Consider the following 26,209-nt stretch of genomic DNA (forward strand, 5'->3'; position numbering starts at 1 on the left):
ACAGCTGAATATATTCACCTTATCCTGTATAGACAGCTGAATATATTCACCTTATCCTGTATAGACAGCTGAATATATTCACCTTATCCTGTATAGACAGCTGAATATATTCACCTTATCCTGTATAGACAGCTGAATATATTCACCTTATCCTGTATAGACAGCTGAATATATTCACACCCAGAGGTGCACAACTCCAGTCCTTCTAGTGAGGGAAGTTGTCCTGTTTGTTGTCCTAGGTTTAATTTCTCACTGGCACTTAATTTATCAATTAATGCCATTGATTAATTTGCCAATTATGAATGAGTTAGTTCATGTAATTAGGACAACATATAAATGATAGACTATGGCTCTGGAAGGCAACTTCCTTCTCCACCTTAGTAAGCATACTGTAGTAAGCATACTGTAGTAAGAATACTGTAGTAAGCATACTGTAGTAAGCATACTGTAGTAAGCATACTGTAGTAAGCATACTGTAGTAAGCATACTGTAGTAAGAATACTGTAGTAAGCATACTGTAGCACTGTCTCTGTTCTCTGCTCCGTGGTCAGGTTCAACAAGAAACCAAAGAGGGGTGTCCAGTACCTCCAGGAGCAAGGTATGCTGGGAACCACCCCGGAGGACCTCGCTCAGTTCCTGCACCAGGAGGAGAGGCTGGACTCGGTAAAGAACCTTTTGAAATCTGTTTAACCAATCTACTTCAGTTATCTGCATTTCATTTGACTTGTGTGGATCCAAATAAACCCACTCTACCTCATTCAGCTCTGTGCTCTCTGAACCTTTCACCTTTTAACCTGTCCATTGTGATTTAGTAGTGTAGAGTGGTTGTTGCGAATGTAACAGCTAATAGGGGATCTGGGTGGTAAATACACGAATACCCATTCTAGCTCATTAAACTCTGGGTTTACACAGTTCTCTCTCTCATCCGGCCTCCACACAGCTGCAGGCCCAGAGCAGAACACATCCATCCCATAGAAACACCAAGGCTCTTAGCTCCTAATGCTGAACTGCCAGCATTATCATCCCACTCCAAGAGGATTCCTACGTCCTCCACCGAGTGCACATCAATTTATATTTTAACGAGTGAAGCACTCTCCCGGTTGATTGGCTGGCCTCGGGGGGGTTTGGTTCGGTGATAATCGGCACTAAAGTGTGTTCATAACATCTGCTTTGGAACAAGAGGCCCTCAAACAGCTAGCCAGAGAGACTAGTCTGACAGCACTGGGAGAGAACATAGTCCTTTCCTCTCAGTTGGCTGTGCCTCTGAGGGAAAGGAGATGCTTGTTAGGACAATATGTGTTCATTGGCTTCCAATGTGTAGCACATGCATTAAAGAGTCAAGCGAGTAAGCTGTTTTTCTATAACACTCAATATCTATTGATTGAACTCAATGTCATTGCATCGACCTCTTCCCTTTCTCTGTCCCCTCGCTCTCTCTTTCTCCTTCTCTGTCTCTGTCTCTCTCTCTCTCTTTCTCTGTCTCTGTCTCTCGTGTCTCTGTCTCTGTCACTCGTCTCTCTGTCTCTCTCTTGCTCTCTCTCACATCCTACCTCTCAGACTCAGGTGGGCGAGTTCCTGGGGGACAATGATCGCTTCAATAAAGAGGTCATGTATGCCTACGTGGACCAGATGGACTTCCAAGGCAAGGACTTTGTCTACGCTCTCAGAACGTTCCTCGAGGGCTTCCGTCTCCCGGGAGAGGCTCAGAAGATTGACAGGCTCATGGAGAAATTCGCTGCGAGATACCTAGAATGCAACCAGGGGTGAGTGTGGAGTGGAATGTACTAGTCTTAGTATTGTGGATTTGTAGACTAGAAGAAGATTTCATTTGTGATGTCAAGCACATTCAAGGACATTGAATGCCAGGAGTCAGATTGCTCTCTATTATCAAGTCAGTGCATTCACTAAATATCTGTGTTGTCTCGCACAAATGCATCAATTCTTTATTCAGCTCTATGTTTCTCCTCTTTTCTCTCTTTCTCTCCTTCCTCTCTCCTCTCTCTCTCCTCTCTCTCTCCTCTCTTCAGGCAAACTGAGTTTGCGAGTGCAGACACTGCGTACGTCCTTGCCTACTCAATCATTATGTTGACAACAGACCTTCATAGTCCGCAGGTAAGACCGCAGCCGGAGACAGTTTCTGGGAAGATGAACTGACAGAAACAATCACCTCAGCTGCGTTTAGCAGACATTTATCCATGGCAGACACACAGGGAAAGCAATGCTAGCTGATGCAGACAGATAAACAGACAAATAGGCCGGCGGACAGACATGCAGGCAGACAGACAGGCAAATAGGCAGACAGACAGGCAGGCAGAGATGCAGGCAGGCAGACAGATCAACAGACAAATAGGCCGGCGGAGAGAGACGGACAGACATGCAGGCAGACAGACAGGCAAATAGGCATTCAGACAGGCAGACATACAGGAAAATAGACAGACAGACAGGCAGGCAGAGATGCAGGCAGGCAGACAGATAAACAGACAAATAGGCCGGCGGAGAGAGACGGACAGACATGCAGGCAGACAGACAGGCAAATACGCATTCAGACAGGCAGACATACAGGAAAATAGACAGACAGACAGGCAGGCAGAGATGCAGGCAGGCAGACATACAGGAAAATAGACAGACAGACAGGCAGGCAGAGATGCAGGCAGGCAGACAGATAAACAGACAAATAGGCCGGCGCAGAGAGACAGACAGGCTGGCAGACAGACAGGGTATGGTTATGGTAATACATCTCATATTTTACTTTTCAAAGGTGAAGAACAAGATGACTAAAGAGCAATACATCAAGATGAACAGAGGGATCAACGACAGCAAGGATCTACCGGAGGAATATCTGTCTGCCATCTACGACGAGATCGCAGGGAAGAAGATCGCTATGAAGGAGACCAAGGAAATGACTCTGAAATCCAACAAGCACAGTGCGTATCTCTGTTCCTCTGTGTCTGCCAGCACAACTGTGTCATTACAGACTGAAATTGAGCGTGTCAAATATGATTTTGTTCAGACGTCAAGATGTGAAATGCCTATTTTGCGGCGTAATGGATCTTTCTCAAGTAATCAGCTTTAGATGTAACCGACGAGAGTCATCTGATATCTTTGTGGAGATCATAGAATTCTCATAACAATCAAAGAGATATAAAGGGGATTAAGATATAGTTTGATTAGATTGTATTACTGATCTGTGGAAAAGTTTGAGATAGTCTCTGTTGTTCAATGAGAAAGTTTGAGTGGATTATTTTCAGTTATAAACTGGGGGTTCGAACCCTGAATGCTGATTGGCTGAAAGCTGTGGTATATCAGACCGTATACCACGGGTATGACAAAACATGTATTTTTACTGCTCTAATTACATTGGTAACCAGTTTATAATAGCAATAAGGCACCTCGGGGGGTTGTGATATATGACAAATATACCACGGCTAAGGGCTGTATCCAGGCACTCTGCAGATGTCGTGCTTAAGAACAGCCCTTAGCCGTGGTATATTGGCCATATACCACACCCCCTTGGGCCGTATTGCTTTTGTTCAAGTGTCTTCCTCTCATCTCCTCTATGATATGCACTGATCTGAAAATATAGGCAAAAGCTAAATGGAGGAAGCCTTTAATCTGATCCTGGTTCAGGTGTAGCCGAAAGAAGTTTGTTGATGTTTTGGCTTTCTCTTTGTTCCTGGATCAGGTGTGGCCAGTGAGAAGCAGAGGCGGCTGCTGTATAATGTAGAGATGGAGCAGATGGCTAAGACAGCCAAGGCCCTGATGGAGGCTGTCAGTCACGTCCAGGCTCCCTTCACCAGCGCCACACACCTGGAGCATGTCAGACCCATGTTCAAGCTGGCCTGGACCCCGTTCCTAGCAGCCTTCAGTGTGGGCCTCCAGGACTGTGACGACACTGAGGTGGCTTTTCTCTGTCTGGAGGGAATACGCTTTGCCATCCGGATAGCCTGCATCTTCACCATACAAGTAATCTAGTTAGCACGCTAACACTGTATGTGTTCAAATGGTGTGTTTCCCAAATATTATTGTATTGTATTTCTTACGTGTTTTTGGCAGGGACAATGTACCACAACACATACAGTGGGGAGAACAAGAATTTGATACACTGACGATTTTGCAGGTTTTCCTACTTACAAAGCATGTAGAGGTCTGTAATTTGTATCATAGGTACACTTCAACTGTGAGAGACGGAATCTAAAACAAAAATCCAGAAAATCACATTGTATGATTTTTAGGGTAAATAATTTGCATTTTATTGCATGACATAAGTATTTGATCACCTACCAACCAGTAAGAATTCCGGCTCGCACAGACCTGTTAGTTTTTCTTTAAGAAGCCCTCCTGTTCTCCACTCATTACCTGTATTAACTGCACCTGTTTGAACTCGTTACCTGTATAAAAGACACCTGTCCACACACTCAATCAAACAGACTCCAACCTCTCCACAATGGCCAAGACCAGGGAGCTGTGTAAGGACATCAGGGATAAAATTGTAGACCTGCACAAGGCTGGGATGGGCAACAACTGTTGGCGCAATTATTAGAAAATGGAAGAAGTTCAAGATGACGGTCAATCACCCTCGGTCTGGGGCTCCATGCAAGATCTCACCTTGTGGGGCATCAGGTGAGGGATCAGCCCAGAACTACACGGCAGGACCTGTTCAATGACCTGAAGAGAGCTGGGACCACAGTCTCAAAGAAAACCATTAGTAACATACTACGCCGTCATGGATTAAAATCCTGCAGCGCACGCAAGGTCCCCCTGCTCAAGTCAGCGCATGTCCAGGCCAGTCTGAAGTTTGCCAATGACCATCTGGATAATCCAGAGGAGGATTGGGAGAAAGTCATGTGGTCTGATGAGACAAGAATAGAGCTTTTTGGTCTAAACTCCACTCGCCGTGTTTGGAGGAAGAAGAAGGATGAGTACAACCCCAAGAACACCATCCCAACCTTGAAGCATGGAGGTGGAAACATCATTCTTTGGGGATGCTTTTCTGCAAAGGGGACAGGACGACTGCACCATATTGAGGGGAGGATGGATGGGGCCATTTATCGCGAGATCTTGGCCAACAACCTCCTTCCCTCAGTAAAAGCATTGAAGATGGGTCGTGGGTGGGTCTTCCAGCATGACAACGATCCGAAACACACAGCCAGGGCAACTAAGGAGTGGCTCCGTAAGAAGCATCTCAAGGTCCTGGAGTGGCCTAGCCAGTCTCCAGACCTGAACCCAATAGAACATCTTTGGAGGGAGCTGAAAGTCCGTATTGCCCAGTGACAGCCCCGAAACCTGAATGATCTGGAGAAGGTCTGTATGGAGGATTGGGCCAAAATCCCTGCTGCAGTGTGTGCAAATCTGGTGAAGAAACACAGTAAATGTATGATCTCTGTAATTGCAAACAAAGACTGTACCAAATATTAAGTTCTGCTTTTCTGATCAAATACTTATGTCATGCAATAAAATGCAAATTAATTACTTAAAAATCATACAATGTGATTTTCTGGATTTTTATTTTAGATTCCGTCTCTCACAGTTGAAGTGTACCCATGATAAAAAATTACAGACCTCTACATGCTTTGTAAGTAGGAAAACCTGCAAAATTGACAGTGTATCAAATACTTGTTCTCCCCACTGTACATCCTAGAGTATAAGAAGTGATGCGTTGGACCACATTTGGCTGACAGCTCATTTACATTCGCCAGGCAGCTGAACATATAAACATGACCACATTATGTACAAACAGACATTTAAACCCATTGATCTTATGACATACAGACACTTGAACAAAAATCAAATAAAAACTGCACATAGCCCACTTATTATACCTATTTGTGTCTTTGTATGTCTCAGCATGATCTAAAAGTTTATGGAGAGAGTAAAGCAGTACTCTCTCTCTCTCTCTCTCTCTCTCACACGCACAGCTGGAGCGGGATGCGTACATCCAGGCCCTGGCACGGTTCACCCTGCTCACAGCCAGCTCTGGCATCACTGAGATGAAGCAGAAGAACATCGACACCATCAAGACTCTCATCACCGTCGCCCACACAGACGGAAACTACCTGGGCACCTCCTGGCACGAGGTCTGGACCCGCTGCCCACTTTTCATCTCATTTTTCAGTCTAGTAATCAGTAGTAGCTGTTATAGCATCTCTGTCAGTATTGCTGTCCTATGTTATATTGTAGAATTTTGTCTCCATTTTGTTTATTTTGATGTGGAACCAATGTGATAAGTATGTTTCTCTGTCAACTAATTAAGACTAATGAGTAGATATATCTGTGCAAATGAATGAATAAATAAGTGAATGTATGGGTGCCCCCCACCCCCCTACAGATAATGAAGTGTATCAGTCAGTTGGAGCTGGCCCAGCTGATCGGGACGGGGGTTAAGGCCAGGTACATCTCAGGGACGGTTCGGGGGAAAGAGGGCTTCATCACCAGCACCAAGGAGCAGAGCAACGATGAATACCTGGGCCTGGGTCAGTGCTTATCCCTTTAATACATGTTTTGGTTATAAACTGGTTAAATAAACGGTAGTTAACAAGCTGGTGATGTGCTTGATGCTGGAGATGCTTGGTAACATGCTTGATGCTGGAGATGCTTGGTAACATGCTTGACTCTGGAGACGCTTGGTAACATGCTTGACTCTGGAGATGCTTGGTAATATGCTTGACTCTGGAGATGCTTGGTAACATGCTTGACTCTGGAGATGCTTGGTAACATGCTTGACTCTGGAGACGCTTGATAACATGCTTGACTCTGGAGACGCTTGATAACATGCTTGATTCTGGAGATGCTTGGTAACATGCTTGACTCTGGAGACGCTTGGTAACATGCTTGACTCTGGAGACGCTTGGTAACATGCTTGACTCTGGAGATGCTTGGTAACATGCTTGATTCTGGAGATGCTTGGTAACATGCTTGACTCTGGAGATGCTTGGTAACATGCTTGACTCTGGAGACGCTTGGTAACATGCTTGACTCTGGAGACGCTTGGTAACATGCTTGATTCTGGAGACGCTTGATAACATGCTTGACTCTGGAGATGCTTGGTAACATGCTTGATTCTGGAGATGCTTGGTAACATGCTTGACTCTGGAGATGCTTGGTAACATGCTTGACTCTGGAGATGCTTGGTAACATGCTTGACTTTGGAGATGCTTGGTAACATGCTTGACTCTGGAGATGCTTGGTAACATGCTTGACTCTGGAGATGCTTGGTAACATGCTTGACTCTGGAGATGCTTGGTAACATGCTTGACTCTGGAGATGCTTGGTAACACGCTTGACTCTGGAGATGCTTGGTAACACGCTTGACTCTGGAGATGCTTGGTAACACGCTTGACTCTGGAGATGCTTGGTAACACGCTTGACTCTGGAGATGTGACTGACTGTCCTGTGGTCCACAGCAGGTGGGACAGTAGACCGGAAGCAGATCCTCAGTATCCAGGAGTCCATAGGAGAGACCAGCTCCCAGAGTGTGGTGGTGGCTGTAGACAGGTAGTTACTGTAGTAGTCTCTTATAGATCCTGCTGTATTACCACTGACTGCTTTGGGGTCTTAACTCTGCCATTGTTCTATCATGTGAATAAATGTACTGTAAATGTTTTAAATATGATTGATTCTGTTCTTGCAGAATATTCACAGGTTCTACCAGACTGGATGGTAATGCAATTGGTGAGTGTTCTAAATCGGAACAGAATTCAATTACAGTGTTTGATCACATCCTTACCCGATGTGGATGTATTGGCATTGTACCATGGCTGTCCTGATGGTTGACTAACACTGGTTTCTCTGTGTTTTCAGTGGACTTTGTGCGCTGGTTGTGTGCTGTGTCTATGGATGAGCTGGCCTCGCCCACACACCCCCGCATGTTCAGCCTGCAGAAGATAGTGGAGATCTCCTACTACAACATGGGACGTATCAGACTGCAGTGGTCCAGGATCTGGGAGGTCATTGGAGACCACTTCAACAAGGTGGACATCTTGGGATTTATTTCTCTGCTTAAAGCAGGGGTCCACAACTCTGGTTGTCAGGGATAGCTGTTTTTTTCCCCTCCGCATTAATTGATCAATTCATGTTGTTGGCTAGATCAGTGTTTCCCCAACTCCAGTCCTCGAGTACCCCCTAACAGAACATGTTTTTGTTGTATCCCCCCGGACAAGCATGCCTGACTCAACTTGTCAAGTAGTCATCCAGCCCTAAATGAGTTGAATCAGGTGTGTTTGTCCGGGGCTACAACAAACATGTGTTCTGTTAGGGGGTACTGGAGGACCGGAGTTGGGGAAACACTGGGCTTGAAAGTCCACACACCTGATTAACCAGGTGTTAATCAGTCTTTGTAACATTGCCCTCAGCAACACATAGCTTAAAGAATCTAATCTAAGGGCTTTAGTACTTCACTGATTTCTGCTGTGTTTCTGAAGTGTGGCATGTCTTATTTTGCAAGTCATGTTTCTGACTGGGGTCTAGTTTATCAGAGAACACACAAAGTGATTTGGAGAGGACAGAAGTGTTAAAATAGGCTATTACCCTTGCAAAAAAAGATTGCAGTTTTGAAACTGCAGTAAAAGTGCAGTAACTGCAGTCAACTGTGGTATTTTGGACGCAGTAGTTGCAGTGTACTGCAGTTATACTGCACTCTAACTGTAGTTACACTGCAAAATTACTGCAGTAAGTGAGTGGGGTAGAGATGTTAAACTTCTTTCTGTCTATATGTTCAGGTTGGATGTAACCCCAACGAGGACGTGGCTATCTTTGCTGTGGATTCTCTCCGGCAGCTGTCCATGAAGTTTCTAGAGAAGGGAGAGCTGGCAAACTTCAGATTCCAGAAGGACTTTCTGAGGCCTTTCGAGCACATCATGAAAAAGAACAGGTAAAGGGGATGTTGCCTTAAACGTTATTCCTGATTGACTCCTGTGATTCAATCAGGTTCAAGCATTTCACTACACCCGCAATAACATCTGCTAAACACGTGTATGTAACCAATAACATTTGATTTGAGTGTGTTTGTGTGCACGTGTTTAGCATAATTGCATGAATATGATTGTGGTTGTGCTTGCTTAGGTGCGTGTATGGTGGTACATATACACACAAGCTGGTTGCCTAGGCGCTTGGCTGTGGTAGTCTGGCGTCACAAGGTCGGTATTGTATTTTACCTCTGTGGTTCACATTTCAGCACCTATCTCGCTTTGCGCTGCAGTCAGCCAGTCTCCCTGTACTCCCTTACGGAAAAACGCACACTCATTTTGTGTGATCACATGTGAAGTGTTCCAAAAACACATGTGAAATGTGGTCTTTCTGTAAGGGCTGAGTCACTGCTCTGTGTCAAACACCCACCCAGCTCTCTGAGGAGGAGCAAACAGACAGTCAGAACTAGGGCTGTGGCTGTCACGAAACTTTGCCAGTCGGTGATTGTCAAGCAAATAACTGTCGGTCTCACAGTAATTGTCCGTTAATTAACAAACACATTTAGCATCTCCTGGCTTCCACACACAGCCTACAAGCCACTGATGCAGACCTTTGGAACATCTAAATTTGACAAAGTCTAATAAATCCATGTTATATAGCCTACACCACAATAAATCCATGTTATATAGCCTACACCACAATAAATCCATGTTATATAGCCTACACCACAATAAATCCATGTTATATAGCCTACACCACAATAAATCCATGTTATATAGCCTACACCACAATAAATCCATTATTAACGTAACGATGTCCGCTGAGAGTCAGGAAGCAAGTTCAGGGAGTGAATACATTTAACAGATAAATGAACAAAACAAGAAACACAAACAGCACACCGACATGGAACAGGAACAATGATGACTGGGGAAGAAACCAAAGTAAGTGACACATAAAGGGCAGGTAATCAAGGAAGTGATGGAGTCCAGGTGACAGTACCCCCTCCCAGGCGCATTGGGCTCCAGCCGCAGGATGCCAATCACAGGGACGATCCCCGGGATCCGGAGCAAACCGGCCATCTCCAGTGAGGCGCAGAAACCTGAAGAACCGGCTGAGGAGTGAACCTGATAAGCCGGCTGAGACCTCCCCGGTTGCCTCGGCTGAGGGAACCTGTTCCACCAGCTTCGGCATGGGAGCCTATCGAACCGGCTGAGGCCTCCCAGGTAGCTCCGGTTTTGACACCCGGACCCGACATCACCTCCAAAGAAAACACCAAAAAACCCAGATGCTTCCCTTTGGTGAATCATCATTCTGTAACGATGTCCGCTGAGAGTCAGGAAGGAAGTTCAGGGAGTGAATACATTTAACAGATAAATGAGCAAAACAAGAAACACAAACAGCGCACCGACATGAAACAGGAACAGAAACGATGACGACTGGGGAAGAAACCAAAGGAAGTGACATATAAAGGGCAGGTAATTAAGGAGGTGATGGAGTCCAGGTGAGTGTCATTATGCGCCTTACGCTGGTGACAGGTGTGCGCCCTAACGAGCCGTCTGGTGACCTAGAGGCCGGAGAAGGAACACACGTGACTGCCAAATGGTTGTGGGCTACACTAGTTCATTTAGCATACAAGATTTGCTTAGAATTCCATGGCATTATTTTATAGTATGAAGAATACAATTGAACGAAGCTGAATAAAATATAAATATTTTCTCCAAATGATTTGAGGGAGTGTGCACGTGTGGCTATTCTGTGTTGTACGGTTAACAAAGAAATAGGTACTCCTATATGCTTAATTTAGAGTTATTAATATAACTTTAGTTGTTCTACAAATGTTGGGCTATATGTTTTGATGTGTAATATATTGTTAGGCTGCATGATGAGACTCTAATGATGATTTGAAAAAAGGCATGAGCTCTGCTTTGTTTTTTTGTACACATTTCATTAGTTTCTCATTCACAATTTGACAAGCACTTGATAAAGCCTTGAATTTCACGGCAGCATCCCCTTTGTGGCCCTAATGCACCCTAAAAAAATCCATGCTTCTTGCGGCCAGTGGTGTCCTTCTCCTATCACTTGATCGGGTCTTTCTCACAGGCTACAAGTGAAGACAGACACATCGGGGACGCAACTGCACACGTCCTTATCCAATTCCGAAGTGCGTATTGAAGATATTGGAAGAACTGTCCATCCACATTTACTTTTCGTCAGCCAACAAGACGAGTAGGCCTAACGAACAGCAAAAGCCCTAGCCTATGTCCATCTACTATCCCCCATAGTACAAAAGTTGACCTATTCTGTGCGAGAAATAAATATTCCCAACATAGTCTGGGCAGTTGTGGGATGCAATATATCCCAAATTAATTAATACAACCACTAGCATCAAAAAAACTTTGACGCAATGTGGCCGACGCAACAGATCAGAACATTTAGCTTAAAATGCTGATAAACTATTAGGCTATTTCTTCACATTATAAGGGCAGCAATGCGCACATGCAGTAGCCTTTAAGCGTGAATGTACAATTAGCTGAAAACACCATTATCAAAAGTGACTGCAAATGTGATTATGCATGTAATGCTTTCAATTTAAAGGTGCATTGAGGTGTGTGACTATGATTCTAAAAAGTCGCCAAAAAAAGGGGAGTTTCTTATGATGGGCATCATTCACAAGTGATAATATATAATTCACAGGTGATAGGCTCATATTGTCACCCAGCAGACTATTCTTGATTTTATCTTGTCATTACATATACTAAATAATATATATGTGTGATATCTGATTTGATTTAGAATGGACCATTATCATGCACCTGTTTCGAAGACATTTGAATTGATGTCAGAGTGATTAGAGGGACAATAGAGTGCCGAGTACCAGGCAGTTAGAAGGCTTTGTAGGCTACTAATGACCAGCAGCAGAATCAGAGCTTGGAGAAGCCTAATTACCGTGACTAAACGGTCACATGGAATTTGACTGCCTTCATGGCTCGTGACCGACGGTGCGGCGGTTATACGGTCACTGCAACATCCCTAGTCAGATCTAACCCGAGATGGAGATTGTGATTTTATATAATATCTCTTCTTGGTTTTGAACACTAGAATTGCACTCTGGCAACTAAATCAAAGACAACAGAGTTGAAGTTGTGACACAGATGCAGTTGATTCAAATTGGAGTTAAAGGCTGTTTTCATTGATGTGAAGGAGCACTACCAGTCCCAAATCCAACCACTGGTTTACTGTGAGAAGAGTGTTACAGCTCAGAGGAAGTGGCAGGGAGCCACGTAAAGCCACGGACGCCCTGTGGTGCTGTGTGTTCATTAGACTCAGTGTGTGAGAGTACTTTTGTGCAGAGGCTGGTCCTCTCTCATTCTTCAAAGCACTCTGAAAAATAGACCAGCTCTTTGCTATGACAACAGTCACTATCGGAAACCAGTATGTCATAACATCCAAAAGGGGGAAAATGAGAAGGGCTGAATAAAGGGCTGTAGCAGGGGTACTTGTACTTTGACTGCTACTGCATTATTGATGATCCTCCTCATAGTCCAACGTTCTTTCACATACTGTATAACCCATATGTCCTCCTGCTCCTCCAGATCTCCAACAATCAGGGACATGGTGGTGCGCTGCATAGCCCAGATGGTCAACTCACAGGCGGGGAACATCCGGTCGGGCTGGAAGAACATCTTCTCAGTGTTCCACCTGGCTGCCTCGGACCAGGATGAGAGCATCGTAGAGCTGGCATTCCAGACCACGGGGCACATCTCCAGTGAGTTACTAACACACACACACCTCGGACTAAGAACTTTCATATCTGATCTGTTCTGTCTCTATCTTATAATATGTTATTTTCAATATGATGGTTTCACTGTTAGATTAATATTTAATCCTCAAGTTGTTTATTTTAGTATTTTTGATGACAGGGCCATGGAATGTAATTCTGATTGACAGAGCAGTTAACTTTAGTCATCAGAATCCAATTTGATCCATTTCCTCTGATCTTCATCTGTTCTTATCTCAGCGAATGTATTTGAGAAGCACTTCCCAGCCACCATAGACTCCTTCCAGGATGCAGTCAAGTGTCTGTCTGAGTTCGCCTGCAACGCCTCCTTCCCCGACACCAGCATGGAGGCCATCCGCCTCATCCGACACTGCGCCAAATACGTCTCTGACAGGCCCCAGGTCAGTTACAAACAAACACTGGACTGGGTTTATTACCAGGTTTCATAGTTAAGACCTGAACCCAAATCAGTCATTGCTGAACATCAAATGGTACTGCCCATAGTTGTTCATGTTAGACCATGACTGGTCCCCAAACATTCATATTTCTCTTGTGACTTACCAGCTAAACATTGTAAGTCACTCTGGATAACAGCATCTCCCAAATTAGAGATATATCCGTGTATATAAAAAAATATAAAAAAATGTTTTACCTGTATTCCACCTAAAAGGAAGCGATTCCCAAACCTTCCATAACAAAGCCATCACCTACAGAGAGATGAACCTAGAGAAGAGTCCCCTAAGCAAGCTGGTCCTGGGGCTCTGTTCACAAACACAAACACACCCCACAGAGCCCCAGGACAGCAACGCAATTAGACCCAAACAAATCATGAGAAAACAAAAAGATAATTACTTGACACATTGGAAAGAATTAACAAAAAAACAGAGCAAACGAGAATGCTATTTGGCCCTAAACAGAGAGTACACAGTGGCATAGTACCTGACCACTGTGACTGTATATATACACTACCAGTCAAAAGTTTGGACACACCTACTCATTCCAGGGTTTTTATTTATTTTTACTATTTTCTACATTGTAGAATAATAGTGGGGACATCAAAACTATGAAATAACACATATGGATTCATGTAGTAACCCAAAAAGTTTTTAACAACTCAAAATATATTTTATATTTGAGATTCTTCAAAGTAGCCACCCTTTGCTTTAATGACAGCTTTGCATATGAACATGTACCATGTTAGAAAATATGGTGCTTACTGCCAGTACTTTTCCCCAAGGTCTCTTGTCTCTACCCTCCAGCCCCACTGCCTGCTTTCTGTTTGTTTATGTGGGGTGGTGTGTGGGGGTGGACAAGAGGAGAGGATTAGGTGTGTGTGTGTGTGTGTGTGTGTGTGTGTGTGTGCATGGGCAGTGGGGCAAATTCAGGGAAAGCCTCCAGTGAACCGTACAGCTTAGACCGTTAAAGCGTTAGTGTTTGTCGGCATGTCCGTGTGTGTGTGTCATCTCCGGGCATGGTGGTAAGCAATCCTGTTTTCTCTCTGGCAGGCGTTCAAAGACTACACCAGTGATGATATGAATGTAGTCCCAGAGGACCGGGTGTGGGTGAGAGGGTGGTTCCCCATCCTCTTTGAGCTGTCCTGCATCATCAACAGGTGTAAACTGGACGTCAGGACCAGGTGAGAAGAGTTTCAGTCCTGTGCCATCCTAGATGGGAATATTAAGTCTGAACTGATGGTAAGGGTGTACTGTTGAGTAAATGTGTGTATGTGTGTCAGGGGTCTGACGGTGATGTTTGAGGTGATGAAGACCTATGGACACACCTTTGAGAAACACTGGTGGCAGGATCTGTTCAGGATCGTCTTCAGGATCTTTGACAACATGAAGCTGCCTGAGCAGCAAACTGAGGCAAGTCTCTACATCCCAAATACCCATTCATCAAAGACCCAGCTTTATCTCCTGTGGAACCAATGCCTATTTCCATATGTACACCATTGGTTCCACAATTTACAACACCAATCCCTGGGTACAACTAGTATCCAGTACCAATTGCAACAATGACTAGATTATGCCCAGAGGCACTGGTGTAACCGTTGTAACCCTTCTGTGGTGTTTTGGTCTGCCAGAAAGCAGAGTGGATGACGACGACCTGTAACCACGCACTTTACGCCATCTCTGACGTGTTCACGCAGTACTTTGAGTCTCTCAGTGATGTCCTGCTGGATGACATTCTGGCACAGCTGTACTGGTGTGTTCAGCAAGGTGAGGACAGACAGATACCTTCAGTCCTGGGTTTATACTGAGTACACCTCCATTCAGTCCTGGGTTTATACTGAGTACACCTCCATCCCTCTTTCTTGTGCATATTTTCTCTCCTTTTTTCTTTAAGGTGTGGGTCATTTTTTGGTTGACTGGATAAGATGGAGGTAGAGAGTATAGATAGAGAGTGTAGTGTAGCAGTAGGATGGATTTGAACCCATGTTGCAGCGGTATATGTGATCCAGATGCGTATGGACTGCTAAACCAGCAGTCCCTCACTTATTCTCTCTCTTTTCTTGACTCCTCCTCTCCCTCTCGGCCTAGATAATGAGCAGTTGGCCCGGTCAGGCACCAACTGTCTGGAGAACGTGGTCATCCTGAATGGAGAGAAGTTTACTCCGGAGACCTGGGACAAGACCTGTAACTGCATGCTGGACATCTTCAAGACCACCATCCCACACGCGTAAGATACTGATGCAGGCTTTATTCATGTCGCTGAGATTCATCTGGGAATATTGTCTGTGATGATTGTGTTATTGATGACCATAGTGATAGTAAACATGGAGAGCACCGAGTCATATTTATTTTTTTTATAAAAAATTTAAAATCCTTTATTTAACTAGGCAAGTCAGCTAAGAACAAATTCTTATTTTCAATGACGGCCTAGGAACAGTGGGTTAACTGCCTGTTCAGGGGCAGAACGACAGATGTATTTTTCCTTGTCAGCTCAGGGATTCAATCTTGCAACCTTTCGGTTACTAGTCCAACGCTCTAACCACTAGGCTACCTGCCGCACCAGTATAAACTTCATATGAAGACACATCCAATAAGAAGGGACGGGAGAGGTGGTATTTAATGGCCGTGGTCACTTCTACCATTGTTTAGTTAACAGAGTGATATCTGACTGTCTGTGTATGGTATAACACTGTCATGCTGTGTAAAAGTAGAGTAGCACTGTCCTGTCACATATCGTACCTCTCTGCCCTCTTGTCAGGCTGTTGACATGGAGACCAGCAGGAGCAGAAGGAGATCCCATGACACCACAGGACATATCAGACAGACAGCTGGTATGTTTCAAACCCTGACTGGTGTATCTCTTATGCCAGATTAGACCGTACAGCAACGTAACCCAGTACCATGCAGACAAAATAACTTCTGCCCATGTGCCCTCAGGACTCAATTTCCCAGAAGTCTGTGGACATCCAGTCCCATTCCGAGGACCAGCATTCAATCAACAGCGCAGAGAGGGTTGCCATGGAGACCCGGCGGCAGAGTCAGTACAGCACAGGCATTTATGAGGACGGCCCCAGAAACAGGACCCCAATAAGTTAGTGTCTCTCTCACTTTTACCATTTTTACGCCTTGTGCAACTGGAGTGTTTTTCAACCTTATGCTCATTATTTGTGTGTGTGTGTGTGTGTGTGTGTGTTCCACAGAGATCCAGGAGCAGCGGTTATTCTCAGCCTTGCTCATTAAGTGTGTGGTGCAGTTGGAGCTGATCCAGACCATAGACAACATGGTCTTCTTCCCTGCGACCAGCAGGAAGGAGGATGCGGAGAACCTGGCTGCTGCACAGGTAACGGCTCACTCCCTCTGTGGAGGATGAGAGGTATCACTGCTTCAGAACTTTCGGGAAGGACACATTTCTTGCTAAAATGTTTGTTTTTGCCAGATTAATTTTCAATAGTTTGGTTGGATGGACTGATCATTGAAAATGTTAAATGTATCTACTGCAGCGTTTCTACTGCAAAGTTTGGGAAACGCTGATGTACTATACAGTGGGGCAAAAAGAATTTAGTCAGCCACCAATTGTGCAAGTTGTCTAATGATTGTGTATGTATGTGTTGGTTGTCTAATGGTTGTGTATGTATGTGTTGGTTGTCTAATGGTTGTGTATGTATGTGTTGGTTGTCTAATGGTTGTGTATGTATGAGTTGGTTGTCTAATGGTTGTGTATGTATGTGTTGGTTGTCTAATGGTTGTGTATGTATGTGTTGGTTGTCTAATGGTTGTGTATGTATGAGTTGGTTGTCTAATGATTGTGTATGTATGAGTTGGTTGTCTAATGATTGTGTATGTATGTGTTGGTTGTCTAATGATTGTGTATGTATGTGTTGGTTGTCTAATGGTTGTGTATGTATGTGTTGGTTGTCTAATGGTTGTGTATGTATGTGTTGGTCCTCTCCAGAGAGATTCTCTGGACGCAGCAGACGTACTTGTGAAGACCCAGGACCAGGGAATGTACCACTATCTGACCTCAGAACAGCTGTTCAAGCTGCTGGACTGTCTGCTGGAGTCCCACCACTTCGCCAAAGCCTTCAACGCCAACAACGAGCAGAGGACCACTCTCTGGAAGGCAGGTGGGTCACTGCACCAGAACAGAGGCGGTTATACCAGCATCCATCTATGGCTCTGCAGTGCACCACTCGAGGAATCTGCTAGAATGACATGAAGTAGAAGAGTGATGTTATGAATCTCAAATGGAATTCTTTGAACAATTGGCACAATGTCCCTCGTTTGTACTCCCTAATTGTGATGGGCCTCTCTGTGACTGTAACGGGCAGTAACCACTCTCTCTCTCTGTCTGTTCCAGGTTTTAAAGGGAAGTCAAAGCCCAATCTGCTGAAGCAGGAGACCAGCAGTCTGGCGTGTGGCCTGAGGATCCTGTTCCGGATGTACACTGACGACAGCCGTCAGACTGCCTGGGAAGAGGTCCAGAGACAGCTGCTCAAGTAAGGAAGGACCGCCACGCCCCACCACCATATCACTGAATGGCGCCTGTCAAACTAAACAAATGCCCTCTGCAGTTCTTTTCTACTGCTTCCTGCTGTTGTTCTGCTCCTCTCCCTCTCACTAACGAGCCTTTCACCATGTCACGACAATCCCTGATCATCCTCTCACTGCACACACAAACCTCCCTCATGGAGCAGTGTGTGATTGGAGTCATACGGAGGAAATTACTGTATTTTCACATATGTCTGGAGGATGCCCAGAATGTGCTCTAGATTTACAAAAATATTTTACAACTAATTTGCTGCTTTGTTGTGGGTGGAACTCTCTGCAAACATTACTTTTATTGAAATCCTATAAATGGACTGTCTGGGGTATTTAAGAACCAGGCAGCAGGCAGCTATCTACCAGAATAAACAACTTTCATAATTTTTCATGAGGGGGAGCAAGGGCATGTCAGACGCCTGTTATTTATGAAGGGCTGCTTGGAGAGGACAGGCTGCTGGGAGAGGACAGGCTGCTGGGCGAGGACAGGCTGCTGGGAGAGGACAGGCTGCTGGGAGAGGGCAGGCTGCTGGGAGAGGGCAGGCTGCTGGGTGAGGGCAGGCTGCTGGGAGAGGGCAGGCTGCTGGGAGAGGACAGGATGCTGGGAGAAGACAGGCTGCTGGGAGAGGACAGGCTGCTGGGCGAGGACAGGCTGCTGGGAGAGGGCAGGCTGCTGGGAGAGGACAGGATGCTGGGAGAGGACAGGCTGCTGGGAGAGGGCAGGCTGCTGGGTGAGGGCAGGCTGCTGGGAGAGGGAAGGCTGCTGGGAGAGGACGGGATGCTGGGAGAGGCAGGCTGCGGGCTGCTGGGGAGGGCGGGCTGCTGGGAGAGGCGGGCTGCTGGGAGAGGGCGGGCTGCTGGGAGGCGGGGTGGGGGGACGGGCTGATGGGAGAGGACTGGCTGCTGGGAGAGGACGGGCTGCTGGGAGAGGGCGGGCTGCTGGGAGAGGGCGGGCTGCTGGGAGAGGACGGGCTGCTGGGAGAGGACGGGCTGCTGGGAGAGGACGGGCTGCTGGGAGAGCGCAGGCTGCTGGGAGAGGACGGGCTGCTGGGGGGGACGGGCTGCTGAGAGAGGACGGGCTGCTGAGAGAGGACAGGCTGCTGGGAGAGGACGGGCTGCTGGGAGAGGACGGGCTGCTGGGGGGGACGGGCTGCTGAGAGAGGACGGGCTGCTGAGAGAGGACAGGCTGCTGGGAGAGTGCAGGCTGCTGGGAGAGGACAGGCTGCTGGGAGAGGACAGGCTGCTGGGAGAAGACAGGCTGCTGAGAGAGGACAGGCTGCTGGGGGAGCGCAGGCTGCTGGGAGAAGACAGGCTGCTGGGAGAGAACAGGCTGCTGGGAGAGGACAGGCTGCTGGGAGAGGACAGGCTGATGGGAGAGGGCAGGCTGCTGGGAGAGGACAGGCTGCTGGGAGAGGGCAGGCATTGATCAGTCCATGTCATTAGAGGGGAGCAGAGTTGAATGGGGGGGTGGGTACGCATCTCGATACGACACCGGTGCTCTGTCCTGACCCTGACCACAGCTGTCCGAGGGACTGAGACAGAGTCACGCCTCTGTTTACTAGGGAATAGAGAAGTCACAGTCGCCGACGCAAAACGGAATTATCCACCAAACCGAGAGTGGAATCAATAAATTGGTCCTGAGAGAGAATGACTGAGTCAGATTGTGTTGATGTCTCGCCAACAGTCGATGACTCCCACTCTCTCCACTCATTTAGACAGCCTGTCTAAATGTGACAGCTATCTGAAATGTCTGGAATGGATAGTGGGTATTGTATATGGATCCACAAACAGACAGGATGCCGTTGTTATTACCGAGTCAACACAGTTGTCATCGCCTTGTCTCTTTTAGAGGATAACCAAGTAGCTATCATCTTGTCTCTTTCCGATTCACTTTGTATTAAAGGCAGTGTCTAGATTAGCAGGAAACTTTTAGGTTGTCGGTCTCTATGTGCATTCGTGTGTGAGGGAGAGAGAGACAGAGAAAGAAGGGGGAGAGACAAAGGGAACACTCACTGAATTGCACTGTCACAAAGATGCGCAACAAACTGACACACACCACACAAACATAGCAGGGCATGCTAGAGGAGACTGCAGTAGCAAACTGACACACACCACACAAACATAGCAGGGCATGCTAGAGGAGACTGCAACAGCAAACTGATAGGGAGGAGACTGCAGTAGCAGGGGCAGCAAACACACCACACAAACATAGCAGGGCATGCTAGAGACTGCAACAGCAAACTGGAGACTGCAGTAGCAAACTGATACACACCACACAAACATAGCAGGGCATGCTAGAGGAGACTGCAACAGCAAACTGACACACACCACACAAACATAGCAGGGCATGCTAGAGGAGACTGCAACAGCAAACTGACACACACCACACAAACATAGCAGGGCATGCTAGAGGAGACTGCAACAGCACATAAGGGCATGCTGACTGCACAAACACCACACAAACATAGCAGGGCATGCTAGAGGAGACTGCAGCAGCAAACTGATACACACCACACAAACATAGCAGGGCATGCTAGAGGAGACTGCAGCAGCAAACTGATACACACCACACAAACATAGCAGGGCATGCTAGAGGAGACTGCAAACTGCACACACTGACACACAAACATAGCAGGGCACTAGAGGAGACTGCACACAAACTGAGACACACAAACATAGCAGGGCATGCTAGAGGAGACTGCAGCAGCAAACTGACACACCACACAAACATAGCAGGGCATGCTAGAGGAGACTGCAGCAGCAAACTGACACACACCACACAAACATAGCAGGGCATGCTAGAGGAGACTGCAACAGCAAACTGACACACACCACACAAACATAGCAGGGCATGCAAGACTGCAGCAGCAGATACACACCACACAAACATAGCAGGGCATGCTAGAGGAGACTGCAGCAACAAACTGACACACACCACACAAACATAGCAGGGCATGCTAGAGGAGACTGCAGCAGCAAACTGACACACACCACACAAACATAGCAGGGCATGCTAGAGGAGACTGCAGCAACAAACTGAGACACACCACACAAACATAGCAGGGCATGCTAGAGGAGACTGCAACAGCAAACTGATACACACCACACAAACATAGCAGGGCATGCTAGAGGAGACTGCAGTAGCAAACTGACACACACCACACAAACATAGCAGGGCATGCTAGAGGAGACTGACTACACACCACACAAACAAGCAGGGCATGAGAGGAGACTGCAGCAGCAAACTGATACACACCACACAAACATAGCAGGGCATGCTAGAGGAGACTGCAGCAGCAAACTGATACACACCACACAAACATAGCAGGGCATGCTAGAGGAGACTGCAACAGCAAACTGACACACACCACACAAACATAGCAGGGCATGCTAGAGGAGACTGCAACAGCAAACTGACACACCACACAAACATAGCAGGGCATGCTAGAGGAGACTGCAGCAGCAAACTGACACACACCACACAAACATAGCAGGGCATGCTAGAGGAGACTGCAACAGCAAACTGACACACCACACAAACATAGCAGGGCATGCTAGAGGAGACTGCAGTAGCAAACTGACACACACCACACAAACATAGCAGGGCATGCTAGAGGAGACTGCAGCAGCAAACTGATACACACCACACAAACATAGCAGGGCATGCTAGAGGAGACTGCAGCAAAGCAAACTAGCAGGGCACACACCACACAAACAACAGCAGGGCATGCTAGAGGAGACTGCAGCAGCAAACTGACACACCACACAAACATAGCAGGGCATGCTAGAGGAGACTGCAACAGCAAACTGACACACACCACACAAACATAGCAGGGCATGCTAGAGGAGACTGCAGTAGCAAACTGATACACACCACACAAACATAGCAGGGCATGCTAGAGGAGACTGCAACAGCAAACTGATACACACCACACAAACATAGCAGGGCATGCTAGAGGAGACTGCAACAGCAAACTGATACACACCACACAAACATAGCAGGGCATGCTAGAGGAGACTGCAGCAGCAAACTGACACACACCACACAAACACTGACACACCACACAAACAGCAGGGCATGCTAGAGGAGACTGCAGCAGCAAACTGACACACCACACAAACATAGCAGGGCATGCTAGAGGAGACTGCAACAGACTGATACACACCACACAAACAAGGGCATGCTGCTAGAGGAGACTGCACAACAAAGACACACCACACAAACATAGCAGGGCATGCTAGAGGAGACTGCAACAGCAAACTGAGACACACCACACAAACATAGCAGGGCATGCTAGAGGAGACTGCAACAGCAAACTGACACACCACACAAACATAGCAGGGCATGCTAGAGGAGACTGCAGCAACAAACTGACACACACCACACAAACATAGCAGGGCATGCTAGAGGAGACTGCAACAGCAAACTGATACACACCACACAAACATAGCAGGGCATGCTAGAGGAGACTGCAGTAGCAAACTGACACACACCACACAAACATAGCAGGGCATGCTAGAGGAGACTGCAGCAGCAAACTGATACACACCACACAAACATAGCAGGGCATGCTAGAGGAGACTGCAGTAGCAAACTGACACACACCACACAAACACACACCACACAAACATAGCAGGGCATGCTAGAGGAGACTGCAGCAGCAAACTGACACACCACACAAACATAGCAGGGCATGCTAGAGGAGGCAAACTGAGACACACCACACAAACATAGCAGGGCAGCAAACTGACACACACCACACAAACATAGCAGGGCATGCTAGAGGAGACTGCAGCAGCAAACTGATACACACCACACAAACATAGCAGGGCATGCTAGAGGAGACTGCAGCAGCAAACTGACACACCACACAAACATAGCAGGGCATGCTAGAGGAGACTGCAGCAGCAAACTGACACACACCACACAAACATAGCAGGGCATGCTAGAGGAGACTGCAACAGCAAACTGATACACACCACACAAACATAGCAGGGCATGCTAGAGGAGACTGCAACAGCAAACTGATACACACCACACAAACATAGCAGGGCATGCTAGAGGAGACTGCAACAGCAAACTGATACACACCACACAAACATAGCAGGGCATGCTAGACTGCAGCAGGAGACTGCAGCAACAGCAAACTGACACACACACAAACAGCAGGGCATGCAAACATAGCAGGGCAGCAAACTGACACACACCACACAAACATAGCAGGGCATGCTAGAGGAGACTGCAGCAGCAAACTGACACACACCACACAAACATAGCAGGGCATGCTAGAGGAGACTGCAGCAGCAAACTGACACACACCACACAAACATAGCAGGGCATGCTAGAGGAGACTGCAACAGCAAACTGATACACACCACACAAACATAGCAGGGCATGCTAGAGGAGACTGCAACAGCAAACTGATACACACCACACAAACATAGCAGGGCATGCTAGAGGAGACTGCAACAGCAAACTGATACACACCACACAAACATAGCAGGGCATGCTAGAGGAGGAGACTGCAAACTGACACACACCACACAAACATAGCAGGGCATGCTAGAGGAGACTGCAGCAAACTGACACACACCACACAAACATAGCAGGGCATGCTAGAGGAGACTGCAGCAGCAAACTGACACACCACACAAACATAGCAGGGCATGCTAGAGGAGACTGCAGCAACAAACTGACACACACCACACAAACATAGCAGGGCATGCTAGAGGAGACTGCAGCAGCAAACTGACACACACCACACAAACATAGCAGGGCATGCTAGAGGAGACTGCAGTAGCAAACTGACACACACCACACAAACATAGCAGGGCATGCTAGAGGAGACTGCAACAGTACTGCAGGTTTGATTATGGCAGTGTTCTAAAATAACTAAACAGATTTGGGAGGTGACTAGGTCATGGAGTGTAGGGGAACTGGAAGATGAGAAAGAGAGGAGGTGGAGGGATGAAGGGCTGGCAGATGGCGGTTCTGAGGAAAGGTCCAGGGTGAGGGCTAGAGGGAAATGCTGAGGTCATGGCTGCTCCTCTCCCTGTGGCTGGTGTAGTCAACTCATCAAACAATTTCACGTTGGCAGTGAAATAAGTCTGGGTGCTAATTAATTAGTGAATCGCATCTTAATCCTGTGTCACTGAAAAGTTTTCATATGGCAAATGAGTCATGTTGTTATGATCCCTTCCTATTTCCCTCTAGTGTGTGCAGTGAGGCAGTAGCCTACTTCCTGACTCTAACATCAGAGAGCCACAGAGAAGCCTGGACAAACCTGCTCCTCCTCTTCCTCACCAAGGTCCTGAAGATCAGTGATGACAGGGTAAGGATCTCAACCATTAACAACATTGACAGGCCATTGATCTGGTCAGGTCATTGTCAGTGACATGTTCAAGGAGACCTAACTCCGTCTTTGTATGGATATCAATCTGTATGTAGATGTTTTATCTCTGTCTCTTGGTCCCCAGTTCAAGGCCCATGCGTCCAGGTACTACCCTCTGCTGTGTGAGATCATGCAGATTGATCTTATCCCAGAACTGCGGTCCGTGCTGCGGAAGTTCTACCTACGCATCGGGATCGTGTTCCAGATCGCCCAGCTACCTGACACCTCCCAGCCGGAACAAGAACCAATGCCAGAACCAGGACTGGAAGTTGAGGTGGAGAGAGGGGAGGTGGCTGGAGAGGAAGCCCAGTGATGTTCCACTTGTAGCGGGCTGGCACCGAGACCTCTGGATAGGGATGCCTGGAACTTGGAAGTCCTCCTCCCCTCTTGCCTTGGGTTTGTCTACAAACCCTTTAGGACTATGGTCTCCCATCCCCCAGGGTACTACAAAGGGTGCATCTGACCATACTTCACCCCCTCTGGATTTGGCAGTTACCCAGAATCCCCCAGTACAGGAAACTGCCAGGGATCTCTACTGTGAACCTAACTGGTCATGTGACAGGAAATGCCCCCTCATTTCAGAGTAGGTTGAAGTTGCCCCTAGAAACTGATCGATGGCCAGTTTTTGCATCCCCTTGTGGTTAAGGTTAGAATATTGGGAGGTCAAGCTGATCTTAGATCCTATGAGCAACTTCTACCCGAAGCCCCTCGTATCACTGGAAGAATGGCTTGGCATTGTGTGAAGATCTGATTCTCCAATTCTACTGACGACTGCAGAATAACTATGATTATACAATTGGCCTACCCACCTTTCTGACTCCGAAGAGTCAAATATATTTCAAAAAGGTACTGCTTCTTGACATGACTGTGTCCTTACAAGCTACTCTTGAGAATGAAATGGATACACATACATCATGCAATGCAAATGACGAATATTCAGTAATGTGAAATGTGACATTCTTACTCAATAATAATTCAGATATTTTCCTGGCTGCACCACTGATGGCTAACGTTAACACCAATAGCCCTGTGGATTAAAAATTAACTACAGAAATGGCGCTTTGTAATGTAATCTCATAACACTGGATTTTATTTTGTTATTTTTTTCTGTATTCTGCTGCACTTGATCTCTTTATTGAAGATTTTTGCTTTTGTGATTATTTATTTTGACTGAACCATCTGTCCTGCAGTTTGTAATTGAACAACGACATGGCAGAAAGTTCTGGGTAAATGATTCCATTTGATATGTTCTGAGACTAACTGATAGTCGATAACTGGGACTCCTCCTAAAACTGGACAAAAGGAGAGCAACTACGGGCCGTTCAGGAGGTTAACGTTCAAGATAGAAATGTAGTGTGTAGATATGATTGTCATATACTACAAGGAATTATCAGCTCTATATACAACATTTCTATCTGCAATGCTTCTGAATAGGCCCCTGGTGTGAGCTGCTTCTGAATCACTGGTCTGTTTCCATGTTTCAAGTTAGTTTCCACTCTGTGTACAAATTTGAATAAATTCATAATATATTTAATATCCTTTTTCTTTTGTTTGGGGACATGCTGTATGTATAGAGTAAATTACGAATAATGTTAATTGTGGTTTAAAAGAAGACTTGTGAATGGGACGCATTCCTTGCTCACGGATGTAGAAAACAACATGTATATGGTACAGCAATGTAAAGTTTTCTATGTTGAAAAAAGACTTCTGTACAACTTTCTGTACAAAACTGGTCATCATCCGACATTTTAATCAGGTTATAGGTCAATAAAGTTTTTGAACTTGATTTGTTCGGCCGTTTTGATTTGATTGGACTATATGGGTCGTTCCACCAATTCCACGCCTTTTTGAGAAGTGTGACTTGGTCCACCCCCCCAAAAAAATTCAACATTCTGTCAAAGAGCACATGTTCAACTTCATAAAAAAACAAGTATTCCCATCTCAAGAGGTTAAATAAGTTACTAATAAAGTAACAGGGTTGATGATTTAATCTTCAAACTCATCCTTGATGACTTTAAATGCGTGTGGTTGTATTGTTTTAAATTGTCACATCTCTTAAATCAGCCATAAATCCCTTCGTGACCAGGGGAATGGAAGCTTGTGTGCAACAGGGAGTGGCAATTGAATGCAAGGAAAAAAATAGGAAC

General features: G+C 46.3%; 1 protein-coding gene across 1 annotated transcript in view; it reads left to right on the plus strand.

Moving 5' to 3' along the window:
• Positions 1–25,848, plus strand: part of LOC115104924 (brefeldin A-inhibited guanine nucleotide-exchange protein 1-like) — a 108,123-nt gene extending 82,275 nt beyond the window's left edge. Inside the window, exons 15-38 of the mRNA XM_065006989.1 lie at positions 552–663; positions 1,558–1,763; positions 2,028–2,112; positions 2,759–2,924; positions 3,683–3,963; positions 5,916–6,074; positions 6,326–6,470; positions 7,401–7,491; positions 7,628–7,668; positions 7,798–7,967; positions 8,715–8,866; positions 12,495–12,667; positions 12,920–13,080; positions 14,185–14,315; positions 14,415–14,544; positions 14,763–14,898; positions 15,220–15,358; positions 15,890–15,962; positions 16,069–16,222; positions 16,332–16,471; positions 17,084–17,255; positions 17,489–17,627; positions 23,885–24,002; positions 24,148–25,848. Coding sequence (XP_064863061.1) covers positions 552–663; positions 1,558–1,763; positions 2,028–2,112; positions 2,759–2,924; positions 3,683–3,963; positions 5,916–6,074; positions 6,326–6,470; positions 7,401–7,491; positions 7,628–7,668; positions 7,798–7,967; positions 8,715–8,866; positions 12,495–12,667; positions 12,920–13,080; positions 14,185–14,315; positions 14,415–14,544; positions 14,763–14,898; positions 15,220–15,358; positions 15,890–15,962; positions 16,069–16,222; positions 16,332–16,471; positions 17,084–17,255; positions 17,489–17,627; positions 23,885–24,002; positions 24,148–24,375 — 3,502 coding nt within the window. The 3' untranslated portion in view covers positions 24,376–25,848. The remainder of the gene's footprint in view (positions 1–551; positions 664–1,557; positions 1,764–2,027; positions 2,113–2,758; positions 2,925–3,682; positions 3,964–5,915; positions 6,075–6,325; positions 6,471–7,400; positions 7,492–7,627; positions 7,669–7,797; positions 7,968–8,714; positions 8,867–12,494; positions 12,668–12,919; positions 13,081–14,184; positions 14,316–14,414; positions 14,545–14,762; positions 14,899–15,219; positions 15,359–15,889; positions 15,963–16,068; positions 16,223–16,331; positions 16,472–17,083; positions 17,256–17,488; positions 17,628–23,884; positions 24,003–24,147) is intronic.
• Positions 25,849–26,209: the final 361 nt, after the last annotated feature.

This window comes from Oncorhynchus nerka, linkage group LG22 (genome assembly GCF_034236695.1).
Source record: "Oncorhynchus nerka isolate Pitt River linkage group LG22, Oner_Uvic_2.0, whole genome shotgun sequence".
NCBI classification, from domain to species: domain Eukaryota; kingdom Metazoa; phylum Chordata; class Actinopteri; order Salmoniformes; family Salmonidae; genus Oncorhynchus; species Oncorhynchus nerka.